The 24,205-nt window shown below is 40.7% G+C and overlaps 1 protein-coding gene across 9 annotated transcripts in view; it reads left to right on the top strand.

The window, feature by feature from the left end:
• The first annotated feature begins 6,102 nt into the window (after window positions 1–6,102).
• Window positions 6,103–24,205, top strand: part of Tle4 (TLE family member 4, transcriptional corepressor) — a 143,906-nt gene continuing 125,803 nt past the window's right edge. For 5 of the 9 annotated variants that reach the window (XM_090329600.1, XM_090329599.1, XM_090329596.1 and 2 more), the window contains exons 1-4: window positions 6,103–6,240; window positions 7,312–7,409; window positions 8,600–8,663; window positions 9,756–9,800. In XM_090329600.1, coding sequence (XP_090185726.1) covers window positions 6,196–6,240; window positions 7,312–7,409; window positions 8,600–8,663; window positions 9,756–9,800 — 252 coding nt within the window. In that variant the 5' untranslated portion in view covers window positions 6,103–6,195. Of the gene's footprint in view, window positions 6,241–6,785; window positions 6,966–7,311; window positions 7,410–8,599; window positions 8,664–9,755; window positions 9,801–24,205 lie in introns of those variants that run through there. The other 4 variants (XM_090329602.1, XM_090329601.1, XM_090329598.1 and 1 more) reach the window with 1 other exon arrangement.

Here is a 24,205-nt window from a genome sequence, read left to right as displayed (position 1 = left end):
AATCTTTGTAAATAAACAGGAATTATCTCCATCTTATTATAGACAAAAGGGTGGCAATAAGTCAGTTTTTGAGCAAGTCTACTGCTGATCCAGATATGGATCTTCATGCCCCAGATTCTCTCTATAGCCATTTATGTTTTAGTTGAATATTCAATATAAAATTTGCATATTTGAATATCATATGTGTTCTCTAATTAGAATGAGTCCATCAGTCATTTGTGGGGTGAGACAAAGGTAAAGCCAAATGTGTGTGTGTGTGTGTGTGTGTGTGTGTGTGCGTGAGAGAGAGAGAGAGAGAGAGAGAGAGAGAGAGAGAGAGAGAGAGAGAGAGAGAGAGAGAGAGAGGGAGAAACAGACAGGGGTGAGGAGAAGAGAGAGAGGAAAAGGAGAAAGGTAGGGTATGTGTCTCTATAATCATCAGCTTCCCCTAATCAAAGCAATAGATTGTTTTATAAAATGGATAAAGCTGTTTTCCTAGCCTTATGTCAAGACTGATTATATATACTTTAGGACCACTTTGATGTTTGTAACAATCCCGTTACTCCAGGTGTATTATCCTTCCTCCTAACCACAATATTTTTCTATTATATGGAGGAAACAAATGCTTTTAGTGGGCATGAGAATTCCATGTGTCCTGGGCCCATGGACATGGCCATTATTTAAATGGATGTATGTGTCCTCTGACACAGACTAGTCTTTTAAAAAACCATTCATATTCACCAATCCATCTCACAATGAACCCTGTAAATCCATCTGAAATTAAAAGTGATTTTATTTTTCCATGGCTGACTCTTTTAACATTCTGGCTGCTGCTTAAATGTCACCTCCTTTGGGAAGCTTCTATGACTCTTCATCTTAACTGGTTCCATCACTGCAGTGACTTCCCTACCTCCCTGCGTCTTTTACTTTTCTGGATCCACCACCTCCTTCATATGAGGCTACTTGTTTAACTCCTTGTCTATCTCTGTCAGAATGTATGTCCTAATAGGGAAGAGACTTCACCTGTGCTATTCACTGTATAGTGATCAGGAGAGAAATATGTATTTGTATAAGTACATTTTAATATCTAAAAAAAACCACATTACCAAGATCAAGGATCTGCAGCAAAGCGGGAAAAGGTAAGAGGTCAAGTAAATACTAGAATACATAAAAACAAAACAGACATACGAGTCAGCTACAATCACCAGGGCTGAGATACACTCGAAAGAAGCTCATTCAACAACTATCCACTGAGGAGCCAGTGGCAAACTGGCCAGGGAGTGCCAAATCAGAGCCACACTCCAAAACTACCTAAGGGGATATTGTAGAGGAAGCTGCTGAGTGCTGTTGTTTGCTACTTATGCTTTGGGAAGCTCTTTCTTTCCTTCCACCCACTAGCTCCTCAGCCCCCCAAAATCAGGAAGCAAAACTCTGTCCTCTGCAGTGTCTTTGCTGCAGTGCGCTCTAATGAGGAGCCTTTTACATCAACTGGAAAATGTTTAAAGGGCCCAGATTCATTTTCATTGAGCAGGCAAAGAAGTTGAGTTTTGAGCTGGCAGACAAAAAATGGACAGTAACCATGTTGACCATAAGTTTCCATACTTTGACACAGTCCCATTGTTCAATATATATTTGTTGAGGTAATCATTTATAGAATTAACAGCATCTAAGTGAAAAGTATGCCTGCCTGGCATATGTCCTTTTAAGATGGGAATCTGCTAGACTTCACTGCCAAAACGAAAGCTGTTGCAAAAATCCTTCTCTATAAGAACTCTGGACTTCCCCAACCTGTGATAAAACAACTCTACAGGTCTGGGAGTGTAGTCTAATGATAGAGTGCTCACCTAATATGCACAAAGCCCTGGGTTTGATTTCTTGGTACCACATACACAGAGAGAGCTGGAAGTGGTGCTGTGGCTCAAGTGGTAGACGGCTAATCTTGAAAAAGCTTAAGAACAGTGCCAGAGCCCTTAGTTCAAGCCCCAGGACTGATAATAAAAAAAAAATGAAAAAAGAAGAAAAAAAATCTTCAGTGATTTCATAGGTTGGCCTATCAGTTTGTATTAAATATATTGAGAAATCAGGAATAAAGCAGAGCAGTTTGCAAAAGCAACAATGAGTTCACCTTGTTTGTGTTGGGACCAGAGCTGAGTAACAGGTTATCTTAGTTGATACCTTTTCAGAGACATGCTAGGAATGATGTAGATCTGCCACATAGTCAAAATGCAAAACACATCCAGGGGACATAGTTTAAAACTTTACTTAAAGAGCAAAGAAACATTCTGAGTTTTGTAGGCACTATTCTGTTGGTATAAATTATAAAGAACGATGAGGAGAAAGGTCCCTATTAAAGTAGGTATGTCCCTAAGAGCAAAGTTCCTTTCTCTACTGACCCTTCCAATAGCTCTTCAGGTTTTATTATTAGAGTTTTTACAAACAAACACATAGAATCTCAATAAATAGGGCTGAAATAATGCAGCAGGTTTCTATATTGACAAAACACAGCATTTATTCATCAATACTATCAACAAATATTTACTGAGCACCAAACAATGGAGTTGAGCCTGACTCTAACAAAGTCCCAGATCTTGTTCTCATAGGACTTATGATTGTTCTGATGGAAACACAGAACGTGGAGCTTCCTAGAAAGATACTGTAGTGACTTTAATAAACTACTGAAAAGTTCCAGTGGGAGTAATTAACCAACCTCAGAGAAAATTACAAAAAACCCAAGCAGGGTTGTTGATGTTCTTAGATCCTTGTGTAGACACTATATAATGTTTATATAAGGTACTATATAAGTCTTCTTACACTTGGTTTTTGAGGTGTTCAAAGCAGCTTGAACTATAGAAAAAAATTTGAAATCTTCTGGACATTTACTATAAGGTAAAAATAAAGTGTAGTGAAATAAACTTATAGTCAAGTGCTAGAGGTTCATGCTTATAATCCTAGCTACTCAGGAAATTGAGATCTTAGGATCGCATTTGAAAGGCATCCTGGGTAAAAATCCCTGAGATTCTTATCTCCAATTAATCACCATAAAGTTGAAAATGGGAGCTCAAGTGGCTCAAGTGGTAAGGACACTGCCCAGGCCTTCAGTTCAAGACTCAGCATTTGCACACACACAAAAATGAATTTACAAGTATTTTATATTATAGATCATATCCAAAATACAACTTCAATATTTAATCTTATAATTCTTGAACTGCTTTAAATTCTTTATTTTTTAACCACCTGTTCAAAATGTCATATGTATATGCATCTATTAAATATCTTATTTTGCAGTGGTCACATTTCAAAAGCCACATGCTTTTGGATATGGGGACTGGGAGACCCAGCAAACAGCCAAAGGAGTCCCACACCCTACGGGTATTTTGAGGATGGCCAAGAAAATATTTAATGAAAACACACGGATCTTTAGTTACAGATTTTGTTTTTTTTTTTGTGTGTGTAAGAAACAAGAAACAGGTGACAACGATCACATAGTTTGCACAAGTAGGTCCATAAGAGCCAGCGCCTAAGGTAAACCTCATAGAATGTGCTAGGTTGGACATGATATCATTGATTTATCTGCTGAGGAAAGGGACATCATTGTGCTTAAAAATGGTTTACCACTTTATTGAACGATGAACAGCACCATGTCAGCCAGTCTATCAAGAATAAAGCGATGGGTGCTCAGAAATCAAAATTTCCCAAGCCTACTTCCATTAGTTCATATGCTACCAGCCCTTTAAGGAAGGGATGGTACCTCCAGCTGAATCCCCTGAAACCTCCAAATTGCCTACAGCTGGCCAGGGCCTAGGAGTTGGTTTGACCCCTTAGGATTGTCCCTTCCTGGCCTGGTCTGACATATCCATCCTTCTTCTCCCGAGGTCGCCCCACTTTCCCAGCCCTGGCCATCTCACCCCCCCCACCCCCACACCGTGGTGGCCAACTGGACAACTGTTAGGGCCCACGTGGGCCCCCTGACCTACTTCAAGACGATCTTGACCTGTCTTTCCGGAGAATAAAGAAGATCAATCTTCCTACCGACTGGGTGCAGGGAAGTGGCATCTCCAGAAGCCCAGTAGCTGATTCTTCCTACTGTGGGCCTGCTCTAACGCTGTCAGTCTTGGGATTCAGTGCCACCCCCGCCCCGACCCTCCTCCCCCCTGAGCCTTCAACCCCACCCTCACGATTCCACCACCACGACCCTCGCGAATGCGCTTTATCCGGAGTTACGGGGTCGGGGGAAGGGAGGCTGGCAGCCTTTGGGGGTTAACTGGCAATCACAAGCCCCTCGGGGCGAGGAGGGACGGGCACATCCCCACCCCCACCCTCCTCCTCCGCCCCCTGCCCCCTGGCCAGCGTCTCGCGACTCCGGGCTAAGACTCTAAACAAGAACTGGGGCCCCGAGTCCGCTTTCACACGGAAAATTATGCCGGCTCCAGCGGCGCGTAAAATTGATGTGAACCGAACGAAGTGGGATCAGCGTGATCCTCCCTCTCTTGTCTCAACAGGGGTTTCGCCGCGTTACACAAGGCCGAGCTTGTCTCTTTAAGAAGACATTGGACCCTAATTAGTCCGCATTCCTGGCGCGGCCGCGGGGAGAGGGGCCCGGGGTGTCTGGGGTAGGAGGGAGGCGGGTGGGAGGACGAGGCTCTCGGAAAGAGATCTTCAGACCAGCCTCCAGACTCAACGCCCCTACACTCTTTTCTTCTTTTTTTTTTTCCCTCGCCACCATCACCACTAACACCTAGTTCTGGAGATGCAGCCAGGGCAGCAGCAACAGCAGCCACCGCCGCTCCCCTCAGCCCCACGTTACTTTGATTGACAGCTGAACAAATGTTTCCCCGGTTCGAACGCTCGCGCTAAGGAACGTCAGCCAAGGCTTAGCTCCGCCTTGGGCGGGCTGTTTCCGCCCCGCCTCTGCCAACCCCAATCCTTTGAGTTCATTGGTAGGAACCGCCCGCGACGCCCGGCCCCCACGTGGGTTCCAGCCCGTCGAGCCCCGCCCCTGAAGCTTGCCATTTGTCAGCGGTGAAATGATGGGCAGTAACACAGAACGGCGATTAATGTTCAACCATCTCTGATTGGTTGCTGGAGATGCTGACCGCGCCAGGGGAGGGCGGGGCGCTTGGAGAGCACCCCCCCCACCCAGAGCGGTCGCGTAGCCGGATGGTGATTGTAGTCAATCCTGGCGATATTCTTTGCTACGGTGGCTCAATCGGAACTACATCTCCCGGGATGCATCTCGACACCTCGGAGGACGGTTGTGAATATGTATCAGAATGTTAATGATTAGCCGCTGCTAAATTTGGTCAAAGAAGTCACCTACACAGAGCGTGTTGTTAGAGCTGTTCTGAGCGGGTGTTTGGGCTGTTGGCTGCTTTCTTCCCCCTCTTACACACTTGTATATTATTTCGAGCTGGTGTTCGCAGAGTTTGAAAGGAGAAAAAAAAATTTTTTTTAAAGCCGCAAGCGTTTCACTCTTATTTTTTTTATAATCCCCTTCAATTTTTTTTTTAAAGACAAGAAAACAGGAAGGAAGAAAAGGAAATGAGATGTTGGTAAAAAGAAGCTAAAAGGTGCCTTTAAAAAAAAATCGTTGCTGTGAAGTGAAAAAAAAAAAATCTCCAGAGAAACCAAAAAGCACCGCCGAGACCTCTTCCGAACCAAAGGAGTTTGTGTTTGCTTTGGGGGAAGAAGAGCGATCATTCATTCGGAGGAATAACAGCCAATTAAAAGACAAATAATTAAAAAAAAAAGTTTGGAGTGGGACGCGGAGCGAGCGAGCGAGCGAGCCGGCGAGTGGGGCGGCGCTGCCGGCGGGCGGTGGGCGCGGAGCTCGCACTTTTTTTTCCGGGTTGAGTGAGCGGCGCGGCCCGGCCGCGGCTCGGGGCTTGCCGGGCGCGCCTCGGCGGAGCGGACGTCGGAGCGTGGCCGCGGGGAGACGCGCGCCGGACAATGCCCGCGGCGGGCCAGTGACGCCCGCGGGGAATGCGGAGCGGCCCCCGGCAGCCGGCACCCAGCCGACGCGCGTTCCTGCCACCCGCGTCACGCGAGACCCGGCGGGGACCGGGACCGCCCGCGCCTCTCCTCGGACCCGGCCGGCTGCTCCTGCCACGGCGGCCGCCACCACCGCCTCCTCCTCCTCCTCCTCCTCCTCCTCCTCGGGGCCATTAAAGCCAATGAGCCGCGCGCTTCTGCCCAGCGCAGCCAACTAAATCGGTTTGGATGATTCGCGACCTGAGCAAGATGTACCCGCAGACCCGACACCCGGTGAGTACGGCGGGCGGGTGCGGGCTCGCGGGGTCCCCGGCCGCGCCCCCCCCCTCGCCCCAAACCCTGCGCGCCGAGTTGAGTGTGGTGGCCGGAGGGGCGTGGGGAGCGGCCGGGTCTCGGGGCGCCGCCGCCGCCCGCCGCCACCCCCTCTCCACGGCGCGGTGGCCGTCTCAGTGGCGGGGATGGCGGGGTGGGTGTGTGTGTGTTGGGGGGGGGGTTGAGTATTGCGGAGAAGCGATTGAGTTGTAGCCATTTTCTTATTGTTGTCTTTGAAGCCCCTGGAAGCGGCGCGGAGCCATTCGCCGTCCCCGCGCCGCGGCTCCCCGGGGGGCGGGGGTGGCGGGCGATGGAGGAGGCGCGACTCCGCGCCGGGGCGGGGAGGGCGCCCTCGGCGGCGGCGGCGGCGGTGGCGGCGGCGGCGGCGCTGCTGCTGCTGCTGCTGCTGCTGCTGCTGCTGGGCCGGCTGCGGCTCGGGAGTGCGGGGCGCCGGCCCCTCGCGCCGCGGGTTCCCGGGAGCCGAGGACCCAGCCAGCCGGAGGGAGCGGGAGCGAGCGAGCCGGACCGAGCGAGCGGAGCGAACCATCGAGGCGGCCCGGCGTGCCCGTGGAGGAGCCGGGAGAGGCGGGCAGCTGCGTCTCCCCCTCCCGCACCCCCCCCTCCCGGCCTGACCGCGGCCCGACGCCATGGCGCGGGTCCCCTCGACGGGCCAGTTCCGATTCCGGGTGGGGAGGGAGTGGGCGCGGTGCGCGACCCCGGGGCGAGCGGGCGGGGAGTCGGGGCTCGAACTCGCAGGGGTGTGTGTGTGTGTGGGGGGGAACCTGGGGAGGCGGGCGGGGAGGAGGGTCACCCCGCCTGCGGCTCCGGCCGGGCGGTGGGACGCCGCGGAGGGGGCAGAAGGAGTTTTTACATCGCTCTCGGGCTGTCGGCGCGGCGAACCCCGCACCCCCCTCCCCCTCCCCCTCCGCCCCCCCTCTCCTTTCCACCCCGCTAGCGCCGCGTGGTGTGTTTTCCCCATCTCTGCTTCCCCTGTGATGTGGGCTAATTAAATATTTTATTGTTGTTCTTTAGGCACCGCATCAGCCTGCTCAACCCTTTAAATTTACAATTTCCGAATCCTGTGATCGGATTAAGGAAGAGTTTCAGTTTTTACAGGCTCAGTACCACAGGTAACGATATTGACTTTAGCTGATCTTGTTTGCTTAGCTCTTGTCGTCGCCCCCTCCACACCAAACACATGCAAACACCACCACCACCCCCTCTTAAAAAATATATATATTGGTCACCACAAAGGTATTATTATCATTCTTTTCCTGTGGGCAGAAAGAGCAAGTCAAGGCCTCTTTTTTTAAAAAAAAAAAAAGAAGAAAAAATTTTCCCCTTAGGCGGGTGTAAAGAAATTAAGCATTTCTTTCTTCTCCCGTAAATAAATAAAAAGGAAGCAGAACAATCGAAACTGGGGAGACTTGGAAAACGCTGAGGCCAAACTTTCGATATTGATTTATTGGGGCCAGGAGAATGGAAGGTTGGGAAGATTCCGGGGCCTTTTGACTTTTTTTTTTTTTTTTTTGGTTCTTTATAACTCTGGGCTTGATTTCTTTTCACTTCTTTCTGCCTTTCCAATGAATAGCCAAGAGCCCCGGGAAGTAGCCAGTGAGCAATTTCATTACTTTTCATGCTGAAGAAAATGTTTTCCGTCTTAGAGGTGCTTATTAGACTTAGAGTGCCTTTCGAAACATTTTTCTTTTACTGGCTTTTTAACGATGTATAATTCTTGTTTCATAAATGCATGAACCAAAACAAGCTACTGAACCCAGGCAGTAGCTTGAACCACCCTGGGTGGTGGTATTCAACTTGTCTGTGTGCTTTGGAGGGGAAAAAAACAAGACATCATTCATAAGACTATTTGATTCATATTTCCATGAATCTCCTCCTAGAACATTAAAGAAAAAAAATCCCTCGTATGATTTTGGAGGACTTATTTATACTCTAATGTGTGGTCATTATTGATGTTTATTTTCTTGTTGTTGTTTTATTAAGTAAATGGAGTGGATATTCAATTCTTCCAAGTTCTTGAATTAAGCTGACCAAAGCGTTTATTTCTTTAAAACATAGAAAACAAAACAACACCACACAAATACACACCAAAAAAGCTCACATTTGATCCTTATTGAAGGGGCAAGTCCAGGCGGGTTCTGCCCATTCCAGCTCACTTTCTCCTCCCTTTTATTAATGAGGTGATATTTAAGATTGTTGATTTGCTGTTTGTAGGTGATGATTTAGAGGAGGGAATGTGTGTACAGATTTGAAGGATGTATAAGTTCTGCACTGTACTTAGATTATTCCATGTCTTGAACAGTCTGAAGCTGGAATGTGAGAAACTCGCCAGTGAGAAGACTGAGATGCAGAGGCATTATGTCATGGTAAGAAAACTGTCATAGATTCAAGGTGCCTATTAGTTTGGGATACCAAAAAAGCAAGCATGTTCAGATTGCTGGCGGCTGCAAGAAACATCATAGTGCCCCTGCCAGTGCAGCTGAGGTTGTGGGAATGTGTTCATTAGCAACCTGTAATTCTAGGATATTATAACTTGCCTTTGACAACCAGCTTTGATTTCAATTTTCAAAAAGTTCAGCTACATAGGGTATAATTTTCTATGCTTTGTTTTTACAGATTGAAAAAAAAAGGAAAACAAAATCTCATTTATGTTTTGTTTAGTCATAAGCAAAATGTTATTGTTAGTGGTTTTCTTTGTTGTTTTATTGCTCTTGCTCCAATTTTAAGCAGGCAGATTTTCTATATACTCTGAGATTTTTAATGTGTCTTATTTCTTTAAAAGAAGAATGGATCAGGAAAGACACAAGACTCCTTTTCAATTTTTCCCTATTCTTTGTTACTACTATGTTTATATTTTTATGTATGTTCTCAATTTCCATAGTGTTGGATTGGTTTTTGCAGAGCGTTGATTTGTTCTGCCAGAAATTTTATAATGCCAGTTTTATGTTCAAAAAACATGCCGGAGTAACTCATTAATCCATTTCCTATTAAACTCTTTTGCCTTGATGAGTAGCTATGAGTAGCACAGTAAAAAATGAGAAATTAAACTATGAAGTGAAATCACCTTCCCCAACCATTCTTTCAAAGAATCAGCGTTTATATAAGGCATATTTCCATTGTGCCTAGAGATTAAGAGTCATGTGGCATTGAATTTTCATTAGACTTATTTCATTCATCTGCTTGTGATGACATTTGGAGATGTTAAAAAAGCTATGTTTGAGCATAATTTTTCTTAGTTTTGTGAATTTCTCTGAGAGGCTGTCCTAAGGTGGTTGCTGGTTTACTAAAGGTAGTGACTGGATATTCTTTTTGATTTATTGGTGTGGCTCTTATGGGTATTTCATTTGACGTGAGGCTTTTTATGTTTCTTTTTTAAACACACTTGAAATATTCTGAACAAAGTAGGGGAGATTGTTTGAAAGGTATGGATTTAATTGTTTTTTCTTTTTTTTAAACAGTATTATGAAATGTCCTATGGGTTGAATATAGAAATGCACAAGCAGGTAAGTTATTTTTTGATCATCATTTTAAATATCAGCAATAATCATGCACTTTGAAAATAATTATATATTCCTACTTTATTCCTGAAAATTCTTGTGGCTTTCTGTGTTTTAAAAAAGACTAGGTATTGGAGATAAAGCTACTTTTTCGTGTGGTTCCTGATCTTCTGATAAAAATTATCCCAGTTTTAATCATTAGAAGTGTTACTTAAAAAAAGTATGAGAATGCATATATAACTTGGTATACTTTTAAAAACTGTGTGCTAAATTTTAAAATACAGTTTTTCTTTTGAAGTATTGCTTTATGTAGTCTGGGCATTGCAAACTTGTCTTATGGACGAACGCTTCTTGGATAATGCTAATAAGTAAAACTGTAAATTGTGTGGAGCCTTCCTGGACTCGGTGTGAAAGAATGGATAGAGGGTGAGCTAGGAGGATCAAAATGAAATCTTCAGAGCTACAAAAGAAATTGATGTAAAATCCTTGTACTGGTCCCTCAAGGCTACTTAGTTGAGTCTTACCAGGAGTTATAACCATTGCTCCAAAATTTGTACAGAATAAATGAGCCTGGTAGGAAGAAGTGGTAAGGTTCAGCACTGGGTCTTGGAATCTAGCAATTAGTTTAGCAAAAAAAAAGAAAAAGGTAGTGATTAGTTGGAAAGCATTGGGAGGTTTGTCTCAAGTATGCATCTTTTTTTTTTTTTTTTAAAATTCCAGGAGACCAAATGAAATCATTTGGTTTAATTTTCATAGACAGGAAAAGAAAGAACAGATAAATTTGTGTATATATACCTATATATGTGTATGTGTTTTAAAATATTGCTTGGCAATAATTCCTGTTGAAAGTGTTTATTTTTTAAGTGATCTGCCAGTGACAGTGTTTTAGATTCAGCAACCATTAGAATAGGTGCATATGTATGTATGTTTATATATATATATATATATATATATATATATGTTGCCTGCTGGAAAAAAGTAATGCTTTTCATAACTTATTATTTATGTTCAGGGAGTTATGTCATTATCTTCTAAATTAAGAATGCCTGAAATGACTACTATTTTACTATTTATGTTTTTCTTTTAAATGTAGTTATTCACCTCATACTCAGAACACACCTATGTAGCGCATCACTAAAAGACGGCTGTTACACAATAAAGGCATTCGCATAGTATTTGATAACAAAGTAGAGCCAAACAAATGTAACGTTACTTCAAAGATTTTTTTATTTCAGATGCTACCTTGTACATTAGTTTTGCCAATATTAGCCGTATATATAATACTTAGCCATATATGTTTTACGTATATATATATATGCTGTACACTAATATATATGTGTCTATACATTAGAGTTTGGAATGCCACCTGTTAAATTCTTGTTTTTGGTATCATCATTGGCAGTTCTGTTTAGAATAGTAATGTATTCTTTCTACTTAAGCAAAATCTATTCACTTTTATGGGTGGATTTTGCTTAGCCTCTACCTCATGGGGAATAAAAATTATAAAAGAGATGTTGCTTTTTAATAGCCCTTGTTACATACTCACATTAGGTTGGATTTTATGCTTTCTTTTCTGCCCAACCCATGATTAGTGCCTGTACCTTTCTAAAGACTGATTGGGATGGTTTAAAATGCCTCTTTATTCTTTTTCTGTCTTTTTTGTCTGAAATTTATTTGTCCTAAACATTTAGTTTTCACATCTTATGACAACACTTTGGAAAAGTACATAGATTATTGAATTTGGTTTTCCCTTTTATTTTGTTGTTGGGTGGTATGTGAGATCCCTTAATTTTACACATTTTAGTTCCTCTATAATTCTGTCATCTTCTTGTCCCATTGGCCTTTAAAGCTATCTATTTGAAAGTGAGAAGAGTACATTTTTCCTCCCCCCTCCCTCTTGCTTTTAAAATTCAATCATATCAAAAATCCTGAGGGCAGTTTATCACATTATGAAATACAGACAGCCCTGCAAACCACCTACTTATTATATTTTCTTTTCTTTTTCTCCCCCTTAAGCACAGAGGCATATCTGTCTTTATTTGTTTTCCTAGGCAGATAGCCTTAGTTCCTCCTAGCCTCTCTTGCAGATGCACTTACTGGGTACCCTTGTAATGGAAAGCAGCAATAATGCAGGGAAGTTGCCTTTTGGCATAATTGGGCCTAGTTCTCAAGATCGGGTTAGGCTTATTCACTTATTAGATTTGTGTTTCGAAGGGTTCAAGAGTAGAAGTCCTAGGAGTCCTTGGAAGTACCCTAGTATTTGGTGGCCCTGATATTTGAAACCTTTGTGTATTTTTTTTTGTTTGTTTGTTATTGTTCCTTTTCTATTTGGCTGCAGCCAGCCACAGAGTATTTATTTTTAGAGAAATATTTCACTGGATCAGAAAATGATGGTTGTGATGGAGTCATGGACTCTGCCTTAGCAAACTGATAGAAGTATGAAAGTATGAAGCAGTGGCAACCAGGGTGAGTGAACCTCTTTCCCCCACCTCTTCCTTTTGTGTCATGCTCATCAGCAGTCACCCTGTGTTGATTCTGATAGAGAACTATAAAGTGAAACCTATGGGGAATTTGTCATTCTGAAATGAAAGCTAATGTAATTAGTACCAATTAAAGTACATTTAGTAAATTGGATTTAATCTTAATTAAGCCTGCATAATGTTGCCAATTTTTAACAATTATGTTTGAGAACATAATTAATTTAAATTTTGGTAACTGAGTAAATAGCATTAGTCTGATAGAATCAGTGTTTTTTTTTTTCGTTTTTTTTTTTTTTAAAGGAGAACTCAGTGACATGGCATAGAATGGGAGCATAAAATATGACTAAATCCTGATAATCTTTAGAGGATTGATTGCTGAGTAGATGAATCTGGGGGAAGAAAAACCTAGGGAAAGTTAAGGTGAAGTTTTCTAGGCTATGATGGGAATTAATGCTTGCCACTGGCTTAAATTCTAGTGTGAAAATGAAGATGACAAATAAGACATGGTTGGAAATGATATGTTATATTGTGGTATCTTCAAAATGGAGTTTTTACAAATGAAAGAGCATTGGTTTTTATTCCCTAAGGACTTCCCTAAGTGAGGGGTTTTGCTTGTATCTTTAGATAAGGCAGTTGGTTCCTGATTTAGCTGTTATTTCTTTTACTGAGTATTCTTTATATAAAGTGTGGCTTCTAATTGGGTTAGCGACCTAGGCAGATGGTGGTGATGTGAGCAGAGCATTTGATACCATTACTAAATGCTGCTTGTTGAAATCCTTCACCTGAGATGCTCTAATTGAGGTGAAATCCGGCAGCAGTGGTTACTGCTCTTAACAAGTGACTATTGGATATAGATTAAGACCCATGGGTATGGGAGGTCAGCCTACAGAAACTAAATGGGTGAGCATACTACATTCTGATGGGGAACGGGAGAGTAACTCATGACTTCCTCATAGCTAGTGTTGTGTAATCGGAAAAATGTCTTTGCTGCTAAGATAATTTTTGCTTAGTATTTGAATGTTAAAAATCATTAGAAAAATTTAAAGTCCATAACATTTAGAAACTAAAAGGAAGTGCTGCACATTTAATGCACAGATATATCTGACGTGCGTATTCAAGTGTATGCATGATGAATATGTATATGTGTATTTTATTTTTAAATCAAAGCAACAACTATTTCTGTTTCACTCAAAGCCATGGAAATTGTATTTCAAGACTTGGGCCCCAACCTTTTGAGTGCTGCTGAAATATTAATTGAATAGAAATGAAAGGGCCTTGCCAACTGATAGGATATCATAATCATAGCCTCTTTGGTCGATGGTAAATGATGATAAATGACATTAGGAACCTTTTAGCAAACTGTAATAACTACAAGGAGGGAAGCAGTATGGATTTGCATTATATCTGATACCCTCTAGTACCAAGTGGATTGCCAATACTGCTTGTTTAGCATTTTCTAAGGGCAATAGGATATTGATTTCTGACTTACAAGGAACAGCTCTATTTTCACCATTGAAAAGTATTGCAGGTTGTTAAGAAGAAATTGACTTGAAGAGGCCGACTGCTGCCCATCATGGAGCAAATAAAGCAAAACTGCCGAAGCATGGTGGAGCAGCGAGACGGGCCCTCAGCAATTTGTTGCTATTAATTTACCATGCTCGACAGCAAATCAATCGGCATCTACTTCATCTGCTGGAGAAAATGCTGTCCAGGGCAGATAAAAGGCTCGGCATGGTACAGAGAATAGACTGGATTGGCCAAAAGGAGGCTGCAGTTAATGTGTAAATAAGTGAAAATCAAGGCCACCCTTGCAGAGGAAGCTGTTGTTAATTAGGTTGGTGCTTTCTTAGTCAAGTATTTTAGAAAACAGCCTAGGATTTGGAGAATGAAAAGAGATTTATTGAGTTTGAAGTAATGTATGACTGGCGTGACTTTCCAGCCAGGAGTATTCTTGATTCTGGGACACAGTAAATTTATTTGGGGACAGTGTCTGCAGTGTAAGTCTATTTGTTTGAAGTTTTGTTTAAACAAGATTTCTCTTAAGATAACTTGTTTGGTGGGGTGGTGTTGCATTAGCACTTTTTCACATCATATATTGCATTCACTTAGGTTTAGAAGAGAGTATATGGACAAAAATAAATGCATTTTGTTGCATGGAAACTTATTTTTTCTTTGAGAAGTGGATGAAAGAATTGAATTCATGTTCATAACAAAAGAAAAGTTATTAAAGATGAAGTGTAGTAGCTGAAAATAAGGAGTAATCAATGAAAAATTTGCTGTTAGGACTTACTTTTGCTTTGTAAATACACTTTAAGGAATTACCTGAAGGAGCTGAGCATTGAGTGATTACTACTGGATTGAGCAGCCAAATATGCAGCAACATTTTGATGGCTGCCCATAACCTTTAGATACAAGTACAGTGCGTTCATATGTCTGTCGGAGGTGGTTCTTGTGGTTTTTATTCTTTTAAGTATAAACCTGCTTTTTCAAATTAAAGATTAGTTATCACTTATTAGTATCCCACAACTAATCTTAATAGAATGGAGGCTTTTGAGGGTTGTTTTGCTGTGTTTCATTTGGATATTTTATTCCTATTAGTAAGCCTAGATAGATATATGCAAATTTTAAATGACTTTTTTTTTTACTCCCAAAATTGTCAAGAGGATTTGTCATTGGGGCAATAAATATTGGGTGACAGCTCCCTGATAAGGACCTAGCACTCTCTTGTTACCTGTCACACCTACAGATCTGGAGAATGAAATTTAACCCATTACAGTAACCATATAGGCTAGAAGGAATGCTTTCTGAATATTATGGATTTCTCCTCTCCCCCTTCTTTCCATTAGATTTTGAGGCATAGTGGGAAAATATCTGTCCATTTTTGAGCCTAAAGCAATGATTATTGAGTGGAATTAGCATTTTCTTCCATTGAAAGTGAACATTTATTATATATCTGGCATGTGCTTGCCACAAATCTGGGCATAGTGCCAACATTCTTTCCTTTAATTCTCACAACGATCCTAAGAAAGGGATTATGTCCAATCAAAAGGTGATTAAACAGGGTCAGATCTGCACAATTTGATAAAGCTAATGGGTGATGCATTCCGGCTTCAGATATATTTACCTGGGAGAATGCTCTCTTGGGAGATGGGTCTGCTATGAGTTAGAGATTCAGGCTCCAGCTTGTTCCTGGAATGGAGAAGCCTTGGGCAACAAGAAGATAGTTTTTAGTTTTGAACTTGGGGCTTATATTCAGAGCCCCTTGAGTGTAAAAGATACCCTGTAGCTCGATAGGTCCCTGGCCTGGAAGTTCTGTCTGGTCTATTAATTCAGGCTGTATTCAGTAATTGGGTAGGGGTAGCTTTCACTTGTTCTCTCACATGTGCGTGAGGAGAATTGCTTGCTTATCAAATGGGAATTTATTTAATTCCTAGGCAGCCTGTCCCTCATTTGTTTACAAACTTGTTCTTCTGTTTAACTTTTATCTTTTCCTTGTGGCTTCTAAGACTCCATCTAAAGACAAGGGGCTGTTTGTTAATCATCATCTTGTGGGTTTCTCTAGAGGGAAGTTGGGAGGGGAAAATGTGATGTTTTGTGGCCTCTTTGTAGTTTAGAAAGAGGTTCTTAGATACAGGAAATCACACAGAACTCAAACTTTTAAATGAAGGCAGATGTTTTGCCTTTATTGTTAAAAAAGATTTCTTTGTAGCATTCAGACAAAGGGGATACTTTTAGGAGCTCAGTCTCTTGTTACATTTGTTTATTTTTACTTGTCTTTTTAGCTGGCAAAGTACCTAGGTAGTATCAGTCTGAGCTGAGTTGAACTAATGGACCAGATTAGGGCTGAATTGTATATTTGCAGCCTTAGTGAAAGTGATAAGGTTGACCATCTTCTTCACATTTTTTTCTTTCACTCTTTTCTGTCCTAGAATTTTATTTTTCTCTTGCTTTGTCGAATAAGCAAAGGAAAGCAGTTAGGAATTAAATATTAAATTGGGCGTCTAGAAGTTATTTGTGTTTCCAATGAGAAAAATTTTATAGGATTTGCTGTTCCTTAGTCTGTTATGTGCCTGCTTTTTAGTAACAACGTATTTCATGGCTGTAGAGAGAATAAAAGAGTTGTAATTTCTAGAAGGTACTTTCCTTGATCTCTTTCCACACCCCCTTTAAAAAAAAAAAACCTGGCAATTGTTGCAGGTCCTAGGTCCTGTAGGCTTGTGTAGGCTACATTGTTATTTTCCCAAGCTGGTCTGCTAGAAGGAAGCAAGAAGCAACAGCACATTTTAGGCATAGACAACTAAGCATTTATACTGATGACAGTTTGCAAGGCTTGAGACTTGTTCAAAGTAAGTACACTGCAAGCAGTTCATGAAATTATTAGTCTGAGGAGGAAAAGGACCTCAGAAGTTTCAGTCAAAATGAAAGTTAGAGCTGTTTTGACTTTGCTTTAGTAACAGCTGTCAGTGGTAGTTGTTTTCTGTCTAAAGAGGGATTTAGCGGGCATTGCCACAAATATATACCTTCTCTATTTTCATTGGAATTGACCCAGCACTGATGCCAAGCTCTTGCTATTTCTATACCACGGAGCCAAAACTTATCCTGGGGAGGGGGGTTGGGGAGAGGGGGAAGAGGGAGGGAAAGAGGGGGAATTGAGCACAAGCATGCACTCCTGTATAACCTATATTCCATCCAGGGAGACAAATAGGCAATTTATGGGTTTTTCTTTTTAAGCTGGCTTATCAAAGAACTGGGGTTATTCTCTAAGAAACCCTTTGGGTATTGTGTTCCCTGGCCAGTGGATATTTGTCATCCCTTTTGAGGTCTTTTGCTCTCACAGATACCTCAATATTTGTACCTTAGAGGGAGCTTCTGTGCTTAATGGAATGAAAGGATAATTTTCTCTCCTTGTGTGGTACCAGGCTCCATCGCCAACTTGAGTTGGCATTTGGTGTGTTTGGAACTCTGGGGAGCCTTGTGCTTGCAGCAACCTAGGCATGTGAGAGACTGGGGATGGAAGATGGCTGTTCTGATTCCTTAGCAAATTTCTCGTTTCACTTGATTGTAATTAGAATTACTTCTTCTTTTTTAAAGACTGTCTCTTTATGTTGTTCTTCAGGCTAACCTCTAACTTGTGATTGTTCTGTCTCTACCTCCTACCAACTGAAATTACAAGAATATACTATTCTCCTGACATCATTGCTATTTTCTAGTTACATATCCCACTTACTTTGATTACAGAATTTAAAAATGCAAGGAAATAGATGTGGAAATAATAGTGTTAGCAGAAATTCTAAGCACTCATACCTGTCTGAAACCCTTTCTTTGCAGAGAGCTTAAGACATTGTGTGTGTTCTTCTTAATCTTCCTGATGTTCTTGTAAAGCAGGTAGCAAGCTTGGATCCCTGTATTTATTTAAATAGCTTCTGTTATTGGAGTACCTGGGGGTTTGCCAAGCAGTGTGATTCCATTGGCCTCCTTTAACAGATGACACTGAGGCTTAAGGGCTTAAGAGAGGAGCCCAGTGTCACAGTTAGGGAGGATCAGCACTTGGGTGGGGATACCAGAGTTCAGGCAGGTCAGTCAGTAAAAGTACCCGAGGTCACATAATGAGAGTCATTGGCAGAAGTGGAAATAGATTTCTTATTTCCCTTCCAGAAATCTTTTACTGACCATACTGTTTCCAAACAGCAATAATAATAATAATAATAATAATAATAATAAAAGCTTGTTTCTCTGATGTTCTAGGCTGTCCAAAAGTGCTGCAGTGTTATTTCTAGTGAGAGATCTGATTTCTTTGCTTGTGTTTGAAGGGCAGCTTCCCCTCTTCTCTCTCTCTACCTTTCAGGGCCAGAGCTCTGCCTCAAAGGAGTTAAGATCCACTTTTAAGGAAGTGCTTAGTAAAACTGGCTGCTTGAACATTTTTGATCTCTATACTGTGCAGACATACTGGGTAAATACTTAGATTTTTGCCTGTCAATCTTTTCTAGCTAGAATGCAAGCTCCTTGAGAACCAGGAACTCAAACATTCCCCCTGGTTTCTTGTTACATACCTGATGCTGAGAACACTCTGTCTCACAGCACAGGTGCTGGTGTTTGTAAATAATTCAGTGGAAGAAAATGTTTGCATTCAGATAGAGCCTGCCAAGAATCTGTGATTTCGTATTTTTAAGGGTTGTAGGAATAGATAACTAGTGCTGGGCTTTCATGTGTACATAGGCCTGTGTTAGTAGAGCTTGTAGGGAAATGACATGTGAAAGATCAAGTAAAAGCAATTGAATTTGAGGTGAAAGATATGTGTGATGTATGTATTTGTGTATATGTGTGTATGTATATATGTCTATTTTCTTAAAGATGAAGATATAAATCTTTTATGAATGTATCTGATGAATAAGCTTGTGTATGTATGGTTTTGAATGGGTGTGGGAGATAGTGGTCTTGACTCTACTATTGTATGTTTAGCTAACTATCTTTCAAATCAGTAAAACTCAAGCTCTGAAGAATTTTTTTCAATTGTGGAAATGGCATCATGTTGAAAGACTAATAATTGTAGTAGCAAGCAATTTCCGAGAGCTTATTGTGAAGGAAGTATTTTGCTTATTTTCACAATAACCTCAGGAAATGACAGCATTACTGTTATTTCTATTTCATATGTGAAGAGTCTGAGGTACAGAGAACTTTACTGATTTACCCAAGATCAGCCATGTTTTATCATGCTGGACATAGATCCTAAGGCTTCTTGTTTGCCGGAAAGGCACTCTGCCACTGAGCTGTTATCTGCCCTCCTATGTCCTCTGAGTCCTTTTAAACTTTCAGATTTTTAAATCCAGAATTACCTATTGGAGCTATAGGTAGAAATGTATATATAGTACTTGTATTTTGTAGGGTACTTTACCATCTACTTTTTACTTAATGCTCTTCCATATGTTATCAACTATGTTTATCCTATAGATGAATAAAAATGAGACAGAAATACCACATGACAAATTGTACTGTAGACTGTTTTCATAGGCCCAACATACAGGGTAAAGGATGTTTGACACAGAACTAGAACAGGTATGATAAAGCATTAATATAAGATAACATTAATTATCAGTGCTTCTTTACGTTACCAGTGTCTACTTTTTTTTTGGCGGGGCAGGGGCTGTACTCTGAGCCTGGATGCTGTCCCTGAGCTCTTCATGTCAGGGCTATTGCTCTACCCCTTGAACCACAGAACACTTCCAGTTTTCTGGTGGTTAATTGGAGATAAGAGTCTGATGGACTTTTGTTCCCCAGACTAGCTTTGAACAATCCTCAGATCTCAGTCCCCAGAGTAGTAGCTAGGATTACAGGCGTGAGCCACCAGTGCCCAGCTATGTACTTTTTATTTAGCATATGTCACGTCTTTAAAAATGGCATAATTATAATATTAATGTAAATTTTCTTCCAAAGATATACATACAGATGTGGTATATAGTAATTACGTGCTCTGTAATTATTTGCTGGAATTAGTTATCCTTTTTGAGTCTGTTGTAGATAGGTTTACCCCATGGAGAAATGCATGTCTATAAACTATGGCATACCGTGAGCTTGACATAAGCATCCTCAGGGCTTTCTTGCTTTGTCTCATCGGGAATCCTTTCATTTAGGGAAGGTTTGGATTTTACAACTTGATTTATAAAGAGCTAATCATAAATAAGTGACTTAGTGCTAAATAAAAGAATGTGAGAATGTTTAATCTTGGCCATGAATATCATGAACTTAGTAGAAACCAGATTTCTCCACCGAGTATAAGCTCTAAAATGAAAGAATGTACATTATTCACTGTTGGACAATCTAGCATCTAAAACGAATGTCTGGAACACAGCAGAGAAAAATCAATGCATGAATGATGAAACAGCTAAAGGAATGACTTAATTTTCACAGTTTTGTTGGATGTTCTGCCATATCCCACATTGTGAGCCACAACTACTTCTGTTTCTTATTTCTGAGTTTTCTTGGAAAAACTCAGCTTTGTGATTAGTATAAGGGGTCCTTGGGCAATCAAATTGGGGATACCCAGTTCTGTGGCATGTCCTTGAACTGGTAATTGGTGTTTTTGAAATGTAGGATTGGGTCATTATTTGATGATATATTCCTATGGCATGTTTAAACTATACATCAGATTTTAAAGTGACCAGTATTAATGATAGGTCTAGCCTCAATTTTGTTTGACATTGGAGATTTGCCATTACAGAAGTTAAGGTTGAAGTTAATGTTATATGAGAAGGAAATATAGTAGCTTTGTTCAAGATAACGTAGAAGAGGAAGTAGAGGGCTTTGTTTTGTTTGATCACTGTTAGGCTGTTGTAGACAGCTTTGATATTTCTGATATTTCCAATATTTCACAATCTTGAACCATCGTTTTTTCTTATAGTTAAAAGAATTTATTAATTACCTCCTATAATTAGTTTTTTCCATATGTACATCGAGCTGAATGTTAGACTTCTTGAGCACTTACTGAGTATCAGGTGGCATGCTAAATGCTTCAGGTGTATTAGTATTTAAATTTAAAGTATTTTTAAATTAATTTGTAACTTTGAGGAATAGATCTGGTTTTCCTCCAAGTAAGACATTTTTTCAGTGTTATGGAGTTGATTCAGGACTGTACAGTTTGACTTCAGAATTCTAGTTCTGCACATAGTCAATGCCTACATCTTAAGGTACCATTTTCATATGGTAAGTATTAATTTGGTTGTTACTGTGTCCACCTTCCTCCCTCCCCAGAAAATAGGTAATAGGCACATTAGATTAGTAGACTCCATGGTTCATCTTTTATTGCTGATTATACTGCTACTTCTTCAATAATAACAGACCTTTAGATATTTTTGTACTGTGAGATTTCTAAAATAGGCACAGTGTTTTTCTTTAGCCCCATGGGAATGTCCAGAGCACTGAAAAACTTGTGAGTGCCCAGAGGGAGTGTGGGCTGGGAGTTCTTGCCCAGGTTAAAGGGTCCACATAGTCCTTGAACTTACATGCCAACTTTTGTGGCCTTTTGATGAAGGAATAGAATTCTTAGCTCTTACTGATCCAGAGAAGATAGTATAATTCAAACAGAAGTTTAGGAGTTATTGTGCTGGAGTAATAGTGTGAGGCTTAGATATTTTTTTCCCCCCTCAGGGATTACACATTTGTCTGATGCTTCAGTTTTTGCAGTTGTCACAGTGTGGAGGTGCCACTGGCGTTTGTTGGGTTGGTTGAATGTGCTCAATGTCCTACAGAGTGCAGGATTGCCCTTAAAATGAAGAGTTGTCCAATCTAAGATGTCAAGCTTGAGCAACTCTACTCCAGAGAAAGAAAAGTTGTGAATTGTACTCTGTTTGTACGGTCAGGAGAGTTGTGGTTTTGGGGTCATTACTACTACTTTGAATACAGTTATGCCAAGAAAATAATCAGCCTTATGTGACTGAGTCAGTTTGAAAGAATTTTCAAACGCTACTTGTCTACTCAAGTTCTCCCTTTTCTATGATGATAAGTAGAATGAAACTGGTCAAAAGGGATATCAAATTCCAAAGTGGGGTTGCTACATAGCCTTTTTTGTAAATTATTTGTTTCTTGGAGAAAAGAATGTGATAAACCTTTCAGGGAGAAGAGACTGTCCTCTTCAATGTCTTACTAGATGACTGATTTCTTCTGAAAATATCCAGATAGTTGTGAGGCTGTTAATATGAAAGGCAGAATGATTTTACATTGCAAGTATTGGACTGGAAGATTTTTTTTTTTTAATATGAGGCCTTTGGAACATACTGGAAGTACTCAGTCCTTATTTTAATAACAGTTTCTGGGAAGTATTGCCCACCCTTAGCCTTCTTTTGTTCATGCTGAGCATTTTAAGTCATGTCACTCATTCTAGGATACCAATGTGGTTAGTACAAAGATGTATATTATACAAGGCCTTAGCTGAAGGATTTGAACACATCATGGTGTAAGTCCTTCTGCTCTTTTTACCTAGGCTTTTGCTTAGTGCAAGGCACATTGTGGTTAGCTTTGTCTAATTGTAATGACATTATAAATGAATTGGTATCCAAGTTTTCTAAGTGGCTTAGGCCAAAACATGCATTTTTTATTTTTGAAGACATAGATGGATACTGATCAGTGAATCCAAGTTTAATTTGCTTGGGCTTCCCTTTTTCCTCTTCAAAGTCTATGAATGTAGATGGCTGTTTTACAGGCTTTTGAATTATGGGAACATAAGACTGTTTTAGAATGTGGCTTTTTGCCTTTAAGTATGTCTACCATTGGTTAACCTCAAAAAAAAAAAAAAGCCAACCCTAATAAAGTGGTCAGTTAAAAACATGGTGGCAATTATGTAGCTATACCTTGCTTAATTATTTTAGGGGGTAAATAAGGGAAAACAAAAATGCTTCCTTAATGAAGAAATTGTACCCTAAAATTTCCAAAATTCCCTTAAACTTTCACTGTCCTATTAAGTTCTGGGAATGTGGAGCATTAGAGCTTTGACAGCTCTACTTTCTTAAAGGCTTTCTTTTAACATTTAAGAGGTGTTAAATTTAGGGGAGGCTGGGTCATTGGTAGTATGTTTATGTACAAAAACCTTTTGTTCCATGGAAACTCTTTCAAAATGTGCTTGATATGGCTGGCCTGGAGGTTACATAATAAAGCTCTGCTTTAACCAGATCTAAGCAGAGCTGATAGGATTTTCTTATAATCTAAGCAGGAATTCAGGGTTGTTTTGTATTAGTTTAGGATGTACATTATTGAAATCTTATTAAGCTAGCTTCCCAAATTAGATTTACAAATCCCACTTTTTTGGGAGGGGGGGTTATTTACATTTTTAGATTATTCTTTTGCCCTTTTTTTTTTTTTGGAGATGACCCCAGAACTTAACTTTATCAATTAGAATATTAAGCTTATGAAATCCAAGTATCTAGTACTGGGCTTTTTAAAAGTAAAGTAGTTCTGGATACTTCAGATGAAAAGTAAAGGCTATGGCTGGCTTTTGCTTTTTCATTCAACAAATATGAACTTCATACTAGTAGGGTGATTTGAAAGTTACTAAGTTAAAAGAGATAGAAGGCTTGCCTCCCCAGAAAATCCCATCTTCTACCATTTGGACTAGTGTAAGCAGTACAAGGCATGTCACTGTTGTGACTTAGGCAGCTGGAAATGCCTTCTGGCTCTGGAGTGTTTAAGGATGCTGTTCTAGAGGAGGTGGAGGGATTTTTATTGAAATCTGGAAGGGTCATACTTAGGGGGGGATTAAGCAAGATGATTCCAAGTAGAAGTCACTGAGACAGAAAAATATGTTAGGGTGTGGTTAGCATTTTCAACGTTGTTGCAAAATATAGGAGAGAATAATTGGGAAGATTTGGGGTGCATTATAAAAGGCTGTGTGTATAGTGCTAGGGCTAGTGAATGAAAAGGGAAGATTAATCATGTGACTATATCCTGTCTTGCTATTTCACTGCAATCTCTTCAGCAAAGCAAACATTCAGTGAACAGCAATTACAGGAATTTGAATGGAGAAGAACATGAGGGCATGAGGAGGGATGGTATTAAGAAGGTGAAGTCTGAACTAGGGTGGCAGTAGTAGCATTAGGATGGATGAACTTTCTGAGTATGTGACCACAATACCAGTTCATGGGAGGAGTGGTACAGTAATGCATAGGAGAAAGGCCCTGAGACATTGTTATCTACAAAGTGGCAGAATCTTGGGACCATGAATAGAAAGAGACATTGGATGAGGAAAATTTGGTGTCAGTTATGCTACAGTCTCTGGTGCCTGGGGAAAGTGTTGATGCTTCTTTCACCTTCATGTCTTGACTTTTTCATTTCTCTTGCCACATCTGTAAGCACTTTGCCCAGATCATCCAGGATTCTATTCAGTATACATCTGCTTTAGCCTGTTTTGTATACCTAAGACTATAAGAGATTTTTTTCCCCCCAGAC

This window comes from Megascapheus bottae, chromosome 3 (assembly GCF_031878675.1).
Source record: "Megascapheus bottae isolate mThoBot1 chromosome 3, mThoBot2.hap1, whole genome shotgun sequence".
NCBI lineage: Eukaryota > Metazoa > Chordata > Mammalia > Rodentia > Geomyidae > Megascapheus > Megascapheus bottae.
This window is presented reverse-complemented; position numbering and strand designations above follow the sequence as displayed.